The 15,124-nt window shown below is 47.6% G+C and overlaps 1 protein-coding gene across 3 annotated transcripts in view; it reads left to right on the forward strand.

Moving 5' to 3' along the window:
• Nucleotides 1–321: 321 nt before the first annotated feature.
• fam81b (family with sequence similarity 81 member B) overlaps nucleotides 322–15,124 on the forward strand; it is a 31,133-nt gene continuing 16,330 nt past the window's right edge. Inside the window, exons 1-3 of one of the 3 annotated variants that reach the window (XM_072516306.1) lie at nucleotides 322–622; nucleotides 7,114–7,185; nucleotides 12,024–12,273. In XM_072516306.1, coding sequence (XP_072372407.1) covers nucleotides 7,145–7,185; nucleotides 12,024–12,273 — 291 coding nt within the window. In that variant the 5' untranslated portion in view covers nucleotides 322–622; nucleotides 7,114–7,144. Of the gene's footprint in view, nucleotides 623–745; nucleotides 920–7,113; nucleotides 7,186–12,023; nucleotides 12,274–15,124 lie in introns of those variants that run through there. The other 2 variants (XM_072516307.1, XM_072516308.1) reach the window with 2 other exon arrangements.

Below are 15,124 nucleotides of genomic sequence, written 5' to 3' on the forward strand. Positions count from 1 at the left end.
CTGTCACGAGTGAGGACCATTAACCAACCTTCAACTGAAATCAATTAAACAGCAAAGCGATCGGGGACATCAGCACCGGAATCATCCAGTTCGTGTATTTTATAGTTTCCGCTTTCAGATTGATACCTTCAAAAGGCACTTAACTTGTGCGAAGTAGTGAATTGAAATTCATAATTAGTATTAAAACAAATGCATATTTCAAAAGCAATCTTATCCACTAGACTTTAAATCATAACGTCGCGATAACGATTGTTAGATTTTCGCCTCTTTTTAAAAAAAATCTGCTGCTGAAAACGAATGGGTTATTTTTCCCTTTTCAACCCGCTCGGTGTGATGACCGCCGAGTGGCTATTACTCCCCAGTCACTTGGAAACAGCAGTAAACAAAGTCACAGTCCGCTCTGGACTTCCGGGAAACCGACCCGGGTTATTTTACACACAGATCGCGGTGTAAGATCTGAGTCTTGTTCAGTTTCCAACCTGCGGAATTAGTTGAGGTGCACTGGCGATTGCTGCATTTGTTAAATGTATCCTTTAACGTGGTCACCGTGCTCGATGTGGTTCCTGGCGAATTGAAAAATTCCGCCGATCGCAACGAATTGGAAACAAACTCAAACTACCTGGTGAGTCCTGGCGGAAAACGCGCGTTTCAATTGTCACAATCCGACCTCACCCGTTGTATTCAGTACACTTCAAGATGAGAAAATACATTTTTAATGCATCTTTAGACTATTGATTTATTTCCACGTCATACACAAGGAAACAGTATGCAGTTTTTGATTTCTCTGTACTCAGGATAATTAAAAACATTTTTTGCATGGGATGTCTGCGCTGCCGGCAAGGTCAGCAATTGGTCCCGAATTGCCCTCCAACTGAGTGACAGTTGCTGTGGATCTGGAGTCACATGTAGGCCAGACCAGGTAAGGCTAGCAGAGTTCCTTCTCCTAAAGAGCATTAGTGAGTGAACCACAGCATTGCCCTGGGTCTCTGGATTACTAGTCTAATGACAATACCACTGTGTCACTGCCTCTGTCAAACTGACCAGCTCCTTGTATGACTAGAATGGGAAGCACAGTTTGTCCAATTGTTCTTGGCAAGCAGCATGTCAGTATTAAGAAAAAAACATAGTTGCATATCTTTAATTATGTAAAACAAAAATTGCAGTTTATTAAATCACTAAACATGTGTCCATCGTCTCTCACTAGACTTGTGAAATGAAGTTACTGCTCCTAAAATTTTGTTGTCAATAAGAAAAAATGGACTTTTCCTCAATTTTTAGAAATGGCTATTGAACTGTTAACAGTAATGTGCTATTGTTTAATGTAGCCATCGGATGTTCTCGATCATCAATTATGCAATGCCTGAACCTTCAGAGGCTACTAAGGAGCCAACTTCTCATAAGAGTATGAAATATTTGAGATTATCCATAAACCTCCTTTTGAATAGTTACTTAGCATTTCAAAGCTAACTAATGGTGAGAAAAATGTGGAATCTAGCATCATATATAGTATTACTGCAAGTTGAAAATCCATCTGAACCTATGAAAAATACAATTTCCATCAAGTGTAAGAATAACTGGCAATATTGTAGCTTCAAGCAAAGTAGATTGTACATGATGATCGAGTTGTATGTAAATATGTCTTCTGTTAACACTGAGGTGTGGCTTCAGATAATAGGATGATGAAACATCAAGTTAATTAGTAACAATGAGATTAAGTGCCTACATAACTAACACATTTAAAATAATTTGTTTTTAAAAAAAATATGTTTATTCAAAATTTTTCAACAAAAATTTTCAACCATTTTAAACCCCCCCCCGGTAACAAAAAAAAGAAAAGAAAAGTAACAGAACAAGACATAAACATATCTGTTATAACCTGCCTACTGACGATTGGCTGGGGACTAATGACTATCCCACAATCCTATGGGAGTATGAACTTCCCCAATGAGGGGGCGGAGAAACTCCTACTATAAATAAGCTGGCCAGTCCAGGAACCAGAGGAAGGAGAAGGTAGCAAGGGAAGTTACTGCTGCTGTTATGTATATATTGTTATAGTAAATAAATGTGATTATTTTGTATCCTTAAAACTCGTGCTGGATTCTTCGGGGCCCTTACAAAACTGGAGACGAAGGTAAAAGTGAATAGCTGTCTACACTGCTGAAGCCATCTCCCTGGATTTTTGTTGGATACAGGTTGGAAGTTTTCTATTATACCATGCCTCTGTACGGACGTTTGGATGTTTTTGATGCTGCGCTGGAAAGCTGGAACCAGTACACACAACGGATGCGTTACTATTTCCGGGCAAACTATATCACTGAAAACGAGCACCAGGTGGTCATATTGCTCACCGCCTGCGGGCCGCATACGTTTGGGGTGATTAGGAGCCTTACGTACCCAGCTGCGCCGGACACCAAAACGTTTGACGAACTTGTGAATATAGTGGGGCAACACTTTAACCCAACCCCGTCCACGATAGTCCAGCGTTACCGGTTTAATACCGCTGAGAGGACCCCTGGAGAGTCCCTTGCCGATTTTTTTATCCAGGCTACGCGGGATTGCGGAATACTGTGACTATGGTGAGACCTTGTCAGAAATGTTACGCGACCGTTTGGTTTGTGGTATTAACAATGCGGCCACCCAGAGAAAGTTGTTAGCGGAGCCAACATTGACTTTTCAACAGGCAATACAAATAGTCTTGTCCCGAGAGAGCACAGAGCGAGGAGTACAGGAGCTACAGGGAATGGAAGTGCATGCCTTGGGGCGCAACCCTTTCTGCCCAAAAACGTCCCCCCCGCACTCCTGCGGTACCTTGGGCGAGGCAACGACCAGACCGACGCCAGTGGCTATCGGACATTCCTCCCTGAAGGGAGCCTTCTCCAGAGCCAATGGATGAGGAGCCATGTCCGTGTCAGACTTGTAGGCGCCGACCCCGTCGCGGACGGCGGTCCTGGGGACGCCAGAGGCGCCGTCGTTCCGACCGAAACTGGGACTAGCCCAGGGGCCGTAACTGGGACCAGCACAGAGGCCGTACCTTCCATGTGGATGAACCTGCGGCGACCACCCCTGAGGACGTGGAGACGGAGGACGACTGCCTGCAGCTGCATTGTGTGGCAGCTCCCCGTGTGGCCCCCATTAAGGTGACAGTACGGGTCAATGGCCACCCGCTTGAGATGGAGTTGGATACTGGCGCAGCGGTCTCCGTGATCGCCCAGAGGACATTCGACCGCATCAAGCAGGGTATACAGACCCTTACATTAACTGACTCACAGGCCAGGTTGGCCACCTACACGGGGGAACCACTGGACATTGCAGGAACTACAATGACCCCTGTTGTCTATGGACGCCAGGAGGGGCATTTCCCACTTATCGTAGTGCGTGGCCATGGGCCCAGCCTGTTGGGTCGGGACTGGTTGCGCCATTTGCGGTTGCAATGGCAGCACATCCTCCAAACAGTTTCTGGAGGGTTGACTGAGGTGCTAGGACGATACCCAGAGGTATTCCAGCCTGGTTTGGGGAAAATAAAAGGGGCCGTAGCCCGTATCCAAGTTGAACCAGGAGCCACGCCGCGCTATTTCCGGGCGCGCCCAGTGCCTTACGCTTTGCTCGAGAAGGTAGAAGGGGAGCTCACTCGTTTGGAGAGTTTGGGTATTATCAGGCCCGTCCGTTTTGCTGACTGGGCAGCACCAATTGTACCAGTAATGAAGCCAGATGCCACAGTTCGCTTGTGTGGCGACTATAAACTTACAGTGAATACAGTTTCCCGACTCGACCGATACCCAATGCCTCGCATAGAGGATCTCTCCGCGAAACTTGCAGGCGGACTCTCATTCACAAAATTAGATATGAGTCACGCCTACCTGCAGTTGGAGCTGGACCCTGCCTCCCGACCATATGTAACAATTAACACACACTGGGGCCTGTATGAATATACACGGTTGCCCTTTGGAGTATCCTCTGCCTGCGCAATTTTTCAACGTGTTATGGAGGGCATTTTGAGAGGTTTACCACGTGTGGCTGTCTACCAGATGACGTGTTGATTACAGGGATGTCGGAGCAAGAGCATTTGGAAAATCTGGAGGCTGTCCTTAGACGCCTTTCGGAGGCTGGAGTCCGTTTACGTCTCACCGTGCGCATTTCAGGCAAAAGAAGTAGTCTACCTAGGTTATCGGGTGGACCGCGAGGGTCTGCACCCCGTCGCAGAGAAGGTCCGTGCAATTCAACATGCCCCCACCCCGACTGACACTTCGCATCTTCGTTCTTTTCTCGGTCTCGTAAACTATTACGGGAAGTTCCTCCCCAATCTGGCAACTACGCTGGCCCCCTTGCACCTGCTGCTAAAGAAAAATCACACCTGGGTTTGGGGTCAGCCGCAAGAAACCGCTTTCCGGCGGGTAAAGCAACAATTGTCGTCGTCTGGGTTACTAACCCACTATGATCCGGGAAAGCCTTTGCTCGTCACATGTGATGCATCCCCGTATGGTATTGGGGCTGTCCTGTCCCACAAGATGGAGAACGGGGCCGAGCGACCGATAGCTTTCGCCTCCCGCACATTGACTGCAGCGGAGTAAAAGTACGCGCAGATCGAGAAGGAGGGCCTGGCAGTGGTTTTCGCGGTGAAACGCTTCCACCAGTATGTGTACGGCCGCCATTTCACTATCGTGACTGATCATAAGCCCCTGCTGGGACTCTTCAGAGAGGATAAGCCAATACCGCCCATTGCTTCTGCACGGATCCAGCGCTGGGCTTTGTTGCTTGCTGCATATGAGTATTCTCTGGAGCACCAACCAGGGACGCAGATAGCAAATGCCGACGCACTGAGCCGATTGCCTTTATCGACCGGCCCCATGTCGACCCCCACGACCGGTGAGGTGGTCGCAACCCTAAATTTTATGGACACCTTGCCTGTCACGGCATCACAGATCCGTGAGTGGACCCAGACGGAGCCAATCTTGTCAAAGGTTCGGCACATAGTCCTGTATGGTGGGCAGCATAGACAGCTCCCAGGCGAGTTGCGGGCATTTTCCTCCAAGCTGTCAGAGTTCAGCGTGGAAGACGGCATCTTCTTGTGGGAGACGCGTGTGATTGTCCCGGAAAAAGGCCAGGAGCTGATATTATCAGACTTGCACAATGGGCATCCGGGCGTGACCAAGATGAAAATGTTGGCCCGGAGTTATGTCTGGTGGCCAGGCCTCGACACCGACATTGAGAAGGTGGCCCAAAACTGCTCCATTTGCCAGGAGCATCAGAAGCTTCCGCCGGCCGCGCCCCTACATCACTGGGAATGGCCAGGGCGGCCTTGGGCACGCTTACATGCAGATTTTGCAGGCCCTCTTCAGGGATCCATGTTCCTTCTGCTAATTGACGCCCAGTCCAAATGGCTGGAGGTGCATAAGATGCAGGGGACAACGTCCTGCGCAACAATTGAAAAAATGCGTTTATCATTTAGTACGCATGGCCTCCCTGAGGTGCTGGTCACGGATAATGGCACTCCATTCACGAGTGAGGAGTTTGCTAGGTTTACAAAGATGAACGGGATCCGCCATATCCGCACTGCCCCTTACCACCCGGCTTCAAATGGGTTGGCAGAGCGTGCAGTGCAAACATTCAAAAGAGGCCTAAAGAAGCAGTCTTCCGGATCAACGGACACGAGACTGGCTCGGTTTTTGTTTACGTACAGGACCACCCCCCATACAGTGACTGGGGTAGCTCCCGCAGAACTCCTAATGGGCCGGAGACTTCGCACCCGCCTTAGTATGGTCTTCCCGGACATTGGCGCAAAAGTACGCCGCACGCAAGAACGGCAGGGACCAGGATTGTCTCTGCATAGTCCAATTCGGCAGTTTGCGCCCGGTGACCCAGTATTCGTGCGGAATTTTGCTGGTGGTGCCCAATGGGTTCCTGGTGTAATCTTTCGCCAAACGGGCCCTGTATCGTACCAAGTGCAAGCCCAGGGTCGTCTCCAGCGAAAACATGTAGACTGCATCCGGTCCAGAAGATCATCCCCGCAAAAGATTCCCCGCCCCCGGAGCTCAGTTCAACAGCGGCAAAGACCAGAAACCAGGGAAGGTAGTCTTCCAAATCTTCCACTGGTGCCTCACTCGAAGCCTGCGCAGGTCGTGACGGGACCGAATGGGGATAGAGACGCTGACATGACGGAGGCAGCAGACTCTGACTCCGAGATGGAGACACAGGATGAATCAGAGGGGGAATCCTCGGGTCCACAGGCCGTGGATGTACAACCGCGCCGTTCATCACGGAAGCGCCGGTCTCCGTCTCGTTATACGCCGCCAGATCCAGCGCCACGTGCAAATGGCGTCCGGCCTGCGGCCAAACGAGTTCGACGCCTTCCTTCGCCAGGGCCTACGGTGGATTCCTTGGACTTTGGGGGGGGAGGGATGTTATAACCTGCCGACTGACGATTGGCTGGGGACTAATGACTATCCCACAATCCTATGGGATTATGAACTTCCCCAATGAGGGGGGCGGAGAAACTCCTAGTATAAATAAGCTGGCCAGTCCAGGAACCAGAGGAAGGAGAAGGTAGCAAGGGAAGTTACTGCTACTGTTATGTATATATTGTTATAGTAAATAAACGTTGTTATTTTGTATCCTTAAAACTCGTGCTGGATTCTTCGGGGCCCTTACAAAACTATCAATCCAACATAATACAGAACTTGTACAATGGGTTCCTCCCGCACATATTGACTTTCCCATATGTTTATGTTTTTCCTTTTCTCAAGTGCCTCTAGGAAAAATCCCTTTCCCCGCCCACCCTTCTACTCCTCCCCTCCCTCCCTGGGACCGACCTCCATCTAACGCTCCACGAGATAGTCTAGGAATGGTTGCCACCGCCTGAAGAACCCCTGTGCAGACCCTCTCAAGGCAAACTTTATCCTCTCCAGCTTGCTGAACCCTGCCATGTCATTTATCCAGGCCTCCATGCTGGGGGGCTTCGCGTCTTTCCAGAATAGCAAGATCCTCCGCCGGGCTACCAGGGACGCAAAGGCCAGGATACGGGCCTCTTTCGCCTCCTGCACTCCCGGCTCGTCTGTCACCCCAAATAGTGCCAATAATTTGTTGTCTTAACATGTTTTCTGTCTTCTTCTGTTTTAGTGTTGGTGAGTAACTTGAACTTTGTTTAAAAATGTCCAGAGAAAACATTCTGCAGGTTCAGATACCAGACAAGTAAGTTTTAGAAAAAAATGCTGTACTTTGTGATGTCATAATCCAGCAGTAATTGAAAGAAGAATTAGACTGACCAGCTCATTGTATTTTAAAAATGTGTTTTATTACAAACATGTATCAAAACAGGTTACAGAAAATAAACTCCAAATATTGCCACCTCCTCCCCCACTATCCTGGCTAGACCGCGCGCAGACACTCCTGCCCAGAATCTTTCCAATTTTTCACAGCACCAAAACAGGTGCGCCTGATTTGCTGGCCCCCGCGCACCCCTCACACTCATCTGCTACCTCCTGAAAGAACCCACTCATTCTTGCCCGAGTCATATGCATCATTTGCACCACCTTAAACTGGATCAGGCTCAACCGTGCACAAGAAGAGGTCACGTTTACCCTTCACAGTGCCTCACTCCATACTCCCCAATTCACCTCCCCTCCCAACTCTGCTTCCCATTTCTCCTTGATCTTCACCAATCGCTCGCCAGCAGTCGCTCCAGCATGGTGTATTCCGGCAACAGAGGGAACCCCCTCTAGACCTTTCGTGCAAAGTCCCTAACCTGCAGATACCTTAACACTCCCCCTCGGCAGCTCTACCCTCTCCCTTAGCTCCTCCAGACTGGCGAACCCCTCCTCCAAATACAAATCCCTCAGCTTGGCCAGCACCACTTCCCTCCACCTCCTGTATACACTATCCATCCCTCCCGGCTCAAACACATGAATCTCGCACAGCGGTGTTAATACCGACACCCTAAAATGCCTCAACTGATTCCATATCTTCACCGTGGACTGCACCACCGGGTTCCCTGAATACCTACTCCTGAGCCATTGGAAACGCTGCCGTCACCATAGCCCTCGAACTAGACCCCTTCCAAGATTTCTCCTCCATCCTAACCCACTCTATCCCTTCTCCTTCCCACCACCGCAGCACCTTGTCCACATTCGCCGCCCAATAATAATGAAGCAAGTTCGGCAACGCCAACCCCCCCTACTGCCTCTGTAGCAGGGTCCTCCCCACCCTCCGGTACCTTCCCCGCCCATATAAATTTAAAAATGATCGAGTCCATTTTCCGAAAAAAGGCCTTTGGTATAAAGATCGGAAGACCCTGAAAGATAAACAAGAACCTCGGCAGAATATTCATTTTCACCACTTGGACCCTCCCCGTCAACATTAAGTGCAGTGCTTCCTGCCTCCTAAGATCCTCCCTGGCCTCCTCCACCAGCTTCATTAAGTTCCACTTATGGAGCCCCATCTATTCCCCCGCGACCTGAATCCCCAAAGACCTAAACCTATCCCTCACTACCGTAAATGGCATGCCCCCTAAATTAGCCTGCTGTCCCAGCTCATTCACCGGGAAAACCTCGCTTTTCCCTGCATTCAGTTTGTACCTGAGAACCCTCCCAACCTCCCAGCAGGCCCATAATCCTTCCCATACTCTTTAACGGATCCGAAACAGACAGCAAGAGGTCATCAGCATAGAGTGACACCTGATGCTCCCTCTGTCCCCTCATAATGCCCCGCCACTCCGCTGACCCCATAAAAGCCATTGCCAATAACTCTATGGCCAGCGCAAAACAGCAAGCAGCAACGGTGACAGTGGACACCCCAGCCTCGTACCCCTGTGTAAGTCAAAACTTTGTGAGCTCATATCATTCATCCTCATGAATGAAGGATCATTCGCTCTTGATCCTCGCCCTTGGTGCCACATACAGCAACCGCACCCATGCCACAAATTCCAGCCCAAACCCAAACCTTCCCAAAACCTCGAACGAGTACCGCCGCTCCACCCGATCAAATGCCTCCTCCGTGTCCATAGATACCACCACCTCCAGTACCAGAGCCCCCAAAGGATTCATCACCACATTCAACAGCTGTCTTATATTACTCGTGAGTTGCCTGCCCTTCACAAAGCCTGTTTGATCTTCTGCAACCACCCCCGGGACAATCCTCCATCCTCCCCACCAACAACTTAGCCAATACTTTCACATCCGTGTTCAATAGTGATATGGGCTATACAACCCACATTCCACTGGGTTCTTCCCTTTTTCGGAATTAGTGTGATCATTGCCTGCATCATCGTCTCCGGCAACTCCCCCTTCTCCAGTGTTTCATTAAGCGCCCCCAAAAGGTGTGGAGCGTCCGTCGTAAAGTCCTTATAAAATTCCGCCAGGTACCCATCCGGCCCAGTGACCTTCCCTGACTTCATACCCCTGATACTATCCAGCACCTCCCTCAGCCTCAGAGACTTCTCCAACGCCTGCCTCTTTGCTTCCTCCACCTGGGGAAATTCCAGCTTGTCCAGAAACCGCCCCATATCCCCCTCCTCTCTCCCCCCGGATCCGCCTTGTAAAGTCACTGGTAGTACTCCCTAAACGCCTCGTTTATCTTCCGTGGCTCCGACACCACATCCCCAGACGCAGTCTGTATCTTCAATATTTCCCTGGACACAGCCTGCCTCCGCAGCTGGTGCGCCAGCATGCAGCTCGCCTTCTCCCCATACTCATACTGCACCCCTCTTGCCCTACACTGTTGCTCTACCGCCCACCCCGTTGTCAGCCTATCCAGCTGCCCCTGCAATCTTTTCCTCCTCCCCAATCCCTCCACGGTGAGCACCATCGAATAATACCTGTCCAGCTCCACTATCTCGCTCACTAGACGGTCATGTTCCTCCTTCCTTTCCCTATCTGCACGAGCCTGAAACAAAATAATTTCCCCCCAGACCACTGTCTTCAGTGCTTCCCAAAAAATGGCCGCCGACACTCCCCAATCTGATTCAACTCCATTCTTCTTAATAACCGTCACACCTTATCACAAAAACCCCTACCCGCCAACCACCCCGAGTCAAACCTCCACCCCGGCCTCTGCTCTCGTCCCGATCTAAACCGATTATCCAGCCAGTGGGGCGCATGGTCCGAGGTAACTATCCTCGCATACTCTGCCCCCTCCACCCCAACCAAAATCTCCCGACTCACTACAACCTCATAGACATGGGAAAATAAGGAATACTCCCTTCCCCCGGGTCCTTAAAGCACCATGGATCTGCCATGCCCCTCCTCTCCATAAACCCCTCCAGCTCCCTTGCCATTCGTACCCTACCCATTGACCTGGGGCTCGACCTATCCACCTTCGGCTCTAGGCCACAGTTAAAATCTCCACCCGTGATCAACTGGTGGGTGGCCAAATCTGGGATTGCTGCCAGTAATCCCCCTCATAAAACCAACATCATCCCAATTTGGGGTGAACACATTTACCAATACCACCAGTGCCCCTTCCAATATCCCACTCACAATCGCATATCTTCCACCTGGATCCCTCACCTCCGCACTCTCAAATTTCATTTTTTTGCTCATTAAAATCGCCACTCCCCTCAATTTCAAATCAAACCCAAGCTGGGAATTGAACCCGGATCCCTGACGCTGTGAAGCAACAGTGTTAACTACTGTGCTACCGTGTCGCCCATTACTAAACTATCCAACTGCTTATGTGACGTCCAATACTGGATGAGCAGAAATTTCCTCCAATGAATGTTGGGAAGACTGAAATAATTATTTTCAGCCTGCAAACTCCGTTTCCTAACTATCCCATCCCTCTCCCTGGCAGGGTTCTGAAGTTAAGCTGGCCTGTTTGTAACTTGGGTGTCACAATTGATCCTGAGATGAGCTTCTGACCTCCTATTCGCACCATCTCTTAAGTCCGCATTTCCCACCTCCATAAACTCATTGACTTGGCTCCTGTCTCAACTCATCTGCTGAAACCCTTATTCGTGCCTTTGTTACCTCCTAGACTTGACTATTCCAACAGACTCCTAGCTAGTCCCCTTCTGTAAACTGGAGGCCATCCAAAATGGGGGCACGACGGTAGCATTGTGGATAGCACAATTGCTTCACCGCTCCAGGGTCCCAGGTTCGATTCCGGCTTGGGTCACTGTCTGTGCGGAGTCTGCACATCCTCCCCGTGTGTGCGTGGGTTTCCTCCGGGTGCTCTGGTTTCCTCCCACAGTCCAAAGATGTGCAGGTTAGATGGATTGGCCATGATAAATTGCCCTTAGTGTCCAAAATTGCCCTTAGTGTTGGGTGGGGGTACTGTGTTATGGGGATAGGGTAGGGTGCTCTTTCCAAGAGCCGGTGCAGACTCGATGGGCCGAATGGCCTCCTTCTGCACTGTAAATTCTATGATAAAATCTATTGCCCGGGACTCGATTCGTAGTAAGTCTCATTTAACTATCATCTTTGTGTTCACTGAGCTACATTGGCTCCTGGTCAAGTACTATCTTGATTCTAAAATTCTCATCCTTTGCGTTCAAATCCTTCCATGCCTTTTCGCCTCCCCATCTCGCTAAGCTCCACCAACTCCACAACCCTCCGAGATATTGAATTACTCTAATTCTAGCCTATTGTGCATTCCCTACCATAAAAGTTCCACCATTGGCAGGCTTGCCTTCAGTCACTTAGGCCCCAAGCTTTGAAATTTCCTCCCTCCATCCCTCTGCCTCTCTACCTTGCTTTCCTCCTCAAAGACACTTGCTAAAACCTATCTCTGTGATTTTAGCTTTTGGGCATTTGACCCTTTCATGGCTTGGTGTCAAACTTTGTTTTATTATATTGCTGTGACGTGCCTTGGGATGTTTCATTATGTCAAAGATGCTATATAAATATAAGTTGTTGTGGTGGTTGAGATTGATAGATATTTGCCAGCTAAAGGTATTGAAGAATATGGGACAAAGGTGAGTGTATTGGAGTTAGGTCGCAGACCAGCCATGATCTTATCGAATGACAGAAAAGGCTCAAAGGACAAGGCCTACTTTTTCTATGTTTCATCTATTTGTTTTTGTTTTGATTACCCAGAGACCATACCTTTCTTCAAGTTCCTGTGGTATCAAAGAGCCACTTACAAATCATGGATGATCGTATATCCAACCAGGAAAGGACTACTGCTATACTTCTGCAGCAGGCTTTTCAGATAAAAGAAGATATTATAACCTACTTGAGAGGAAACCAATGCAACAAGCCAGTCGAGAAAGTATCCCCAGAGCTGCTGGAAAACCACATACATATCGTGACTAGTATTCTCAAACAACTAAGTACTGACATAGAGGTACTTGTTTTGCTTTGCTAAATACAATGAACAGGGAGATTGCTGTTATTAATATCATAGTGAAAGTTGTTTGAGTCCGGCTGCCTCAAGTGTGATTTTACAAGTCAAGGAAAAAAACAAAAACTCAGGCTGTGTGATCCATTTCACTCAGTACCAAACATGTTCAATCTACTTAACTACCACAAGTCTGCCACCTACTGACTGCAATGTTTTACAGCAAATCACATCAGCTTCTTCACAGCATCAGTAAGTTCCTCGAACACATTGTTCCCAGTGAAATTATAATATGGGTAATATTAAATTTTATAATTTTTATTAGTGTCACAAGTAGGTTTACATCAACACTGCAATGAAGTTACTGTGAAAATCCCCTAGTCGCCACACTACGGTACCTGTTCGGGTACTCCTGAGGGAGAATTCAGAATGTTCAATTCAACTAACAAGCATGTCTTTCAGGACATGTGGGAGGAAACCGGAGCATCCAGAGGAAACCCAAGCAGACACACGGAGAATGTGCAGACTCTGCACAGACAGTGACCCAAGCTGGGAATCGAACCTGGGACCTTGGCACTCTGAAGCAACAGTGCTAACCACTGTGCTACCAAATTTTATCACTGGGGAGGGGGAAGATGGATTATAGTGAATTGATATTTCCATTATGAAAAGGAAATTGGGCAAGGTGTATAATGGGCTGCTGATTTGTTTTAGGTAAATTTTCCTCTTTTTTTTTCCTTTTGTATAGCTTAATTGCTCTTTTTCATGTTTGTTACATTGAATGCACTAATTTCTCCTCAAATAATTCAAAAACTCCCATAGTTATATTAGCACTGCTGCCTCACGGCATTGAGGACCTGGATTCCATCCCGGGTCACTGACCGTGTGAAGTTTACACATTCTCCCTTGTCTGCGTGGGTCTCACCCCCACAACTGAAAAAGAAATGCAGGGAGGTGGATTGGCCACGATAAATTGCCGCTTAATTGGAAAATAAAAGAATTGGGTACGCTAAATTTCAAAAACAAATATTAACACACACAAGAATATAAAACATCCCTAAGCAATTGAGCCCTGAGGAAAATACTGAACTGATACTTTTGTCAAATCCATCTCTATGCATAAAAACAAACAAACACATTATGCCTCTGCTGCTGGGTGGCATAAGTTAAACTATTGTCTTTTTTGAAACTAATCAGAGGTATAGCACATCTGATTTATCCTGCCATTGTTTAAGGGGGTGGTTTTTAAAAATGTATTCTTTCACTGGACTTGGGCCAGCTTTTCGTTCCCATCCTTAACTGCCCATTAGAAGGTAGTGATGAGTTTCCTTCTTGAATCCGTTACAATCGGGTGAGAAGGGCTTGAATGCCTCCCCTCTTTTCCCATTCCTAGTTTGACCACAACTTTTTTAAAAAATGTGCTTAACTGTTCACGTGCTGTGACTGAGAGACGCAGACAGGTTTCCTTGAGCTTTTCAAAAAGAAAAGAGGGTTGTATTTATTGTAGTTAATCTGGTGTAAAAAAAAAAGTTAAAATTCTCCAATGTTCACATGCAGATACGCTCAATGTTCACACTCACTAATGAGTTACGGAGCAAGATGATAAATTATGTAGCTGAAGGTTGGGGGAGTCCCATGCTGGGTTAGATGGGGGTAATGGGGGAGTTTCATTGGGGGGGGGGGGGGGGGTTGGCTTTACAAAAAATTCTAATTAAGAGGCAATTTAGTGTACCAATCCACCTGCCCTTCACAGCGAGTTGTGGGGGTGAGACACGTGCCAACACTTGGGGTGACTTTAATACTTCTACCTTTTATCTGGATAGCTATTTGAACAACACCACTGGAATTGCATTTTTGTATGGTTCCCTGCAAATGGTGATTTCCCAGAAGAAGTTTGCACTTCTGGGCAATTGCCATGCAAAACCCTTATCCTTGAACTTCCCAAATTCAATACTTGGGAGCTCAGCAGTTAGGACCATTGTGTTAATTAATTATGCATTGGATTTACACACTAAGCTCTCACTTCTGGATTTGAATACAGAATGTAACTCTTGCAATTGCAATTCTTTGCTTATGATTCCAAGTGCCCTGTGAAATTAATCTGGGGTATATACATTCAAGAGGCAGCTAGATATAGCACTTGGGGTGAATGGGATCAAAGGTTATGGGGAGAAAGCGGGATTAGGCTATTGAGTTGGATGATCAGCCATGATCGTGATAAACGGCGAAGCAGGCTCGAAGGGCCATGAAGGAAATCAGCTATTTCTGATCGGTAAAAGGCCATTTTAATGTAAATGTTAAAGCCCAGTCTTTAATACCCATTTTAAAATAAGGATTTCAGTATTCGTAACCTTGGGTCATGACCGAACACATAACTTAAACAGAGGTACAAAGCTTGACACATTTACAAACTAGTTGAAGATAAAGGCAACATTTCTACTGACAATATGAACTGACTATTGTTCTAATGAACAGATTTCATATTAAGAAATGAGCTGTACGGTAATCAGATCAAGGTTGAAATAAGCACCATAGCAATATGAAGCCACCATTGTTCAGAATATGGATAAAATGAGAGTCAGCAGAAAACCAGTAAGAACCAGACTCGATTACAGCACAAAATCACATTCAAATTCAGCACAAAATCCCATTCAGCGCACACAAATATTCAAACATGAAACATTTAAAACTTATGTTGCACATTGAGGATTGAGAGTTAACTAGCCAATCAAATGTATTTGAAACTCACCCAAACCAATTAGGGCGACATAGAGGTATGGACAGGTGGCCTCAGACTGATAACATTTTCCTTAAACATGAGAGTTTAGACAGCCATTTTCTATCCAGGATCACTCTA

The sequence above is a fragment of the Scyliorhinus torazame genome, chromosome 9 (assembly GCF_047496885.1).
Source record: "Scyliorhinus torazame isolate Kashiwa2021f chromosome 9, sScyTor2.1, whole genome shotgun sequence".
Classification (NCBI taxonomy): Eukaryota; Metazoa; Chordata; class Chondrichthyes; order Carcharhiniformes; family Scyliorhinidae; genus Scyliorhinus; species Scyliorhinus torazame.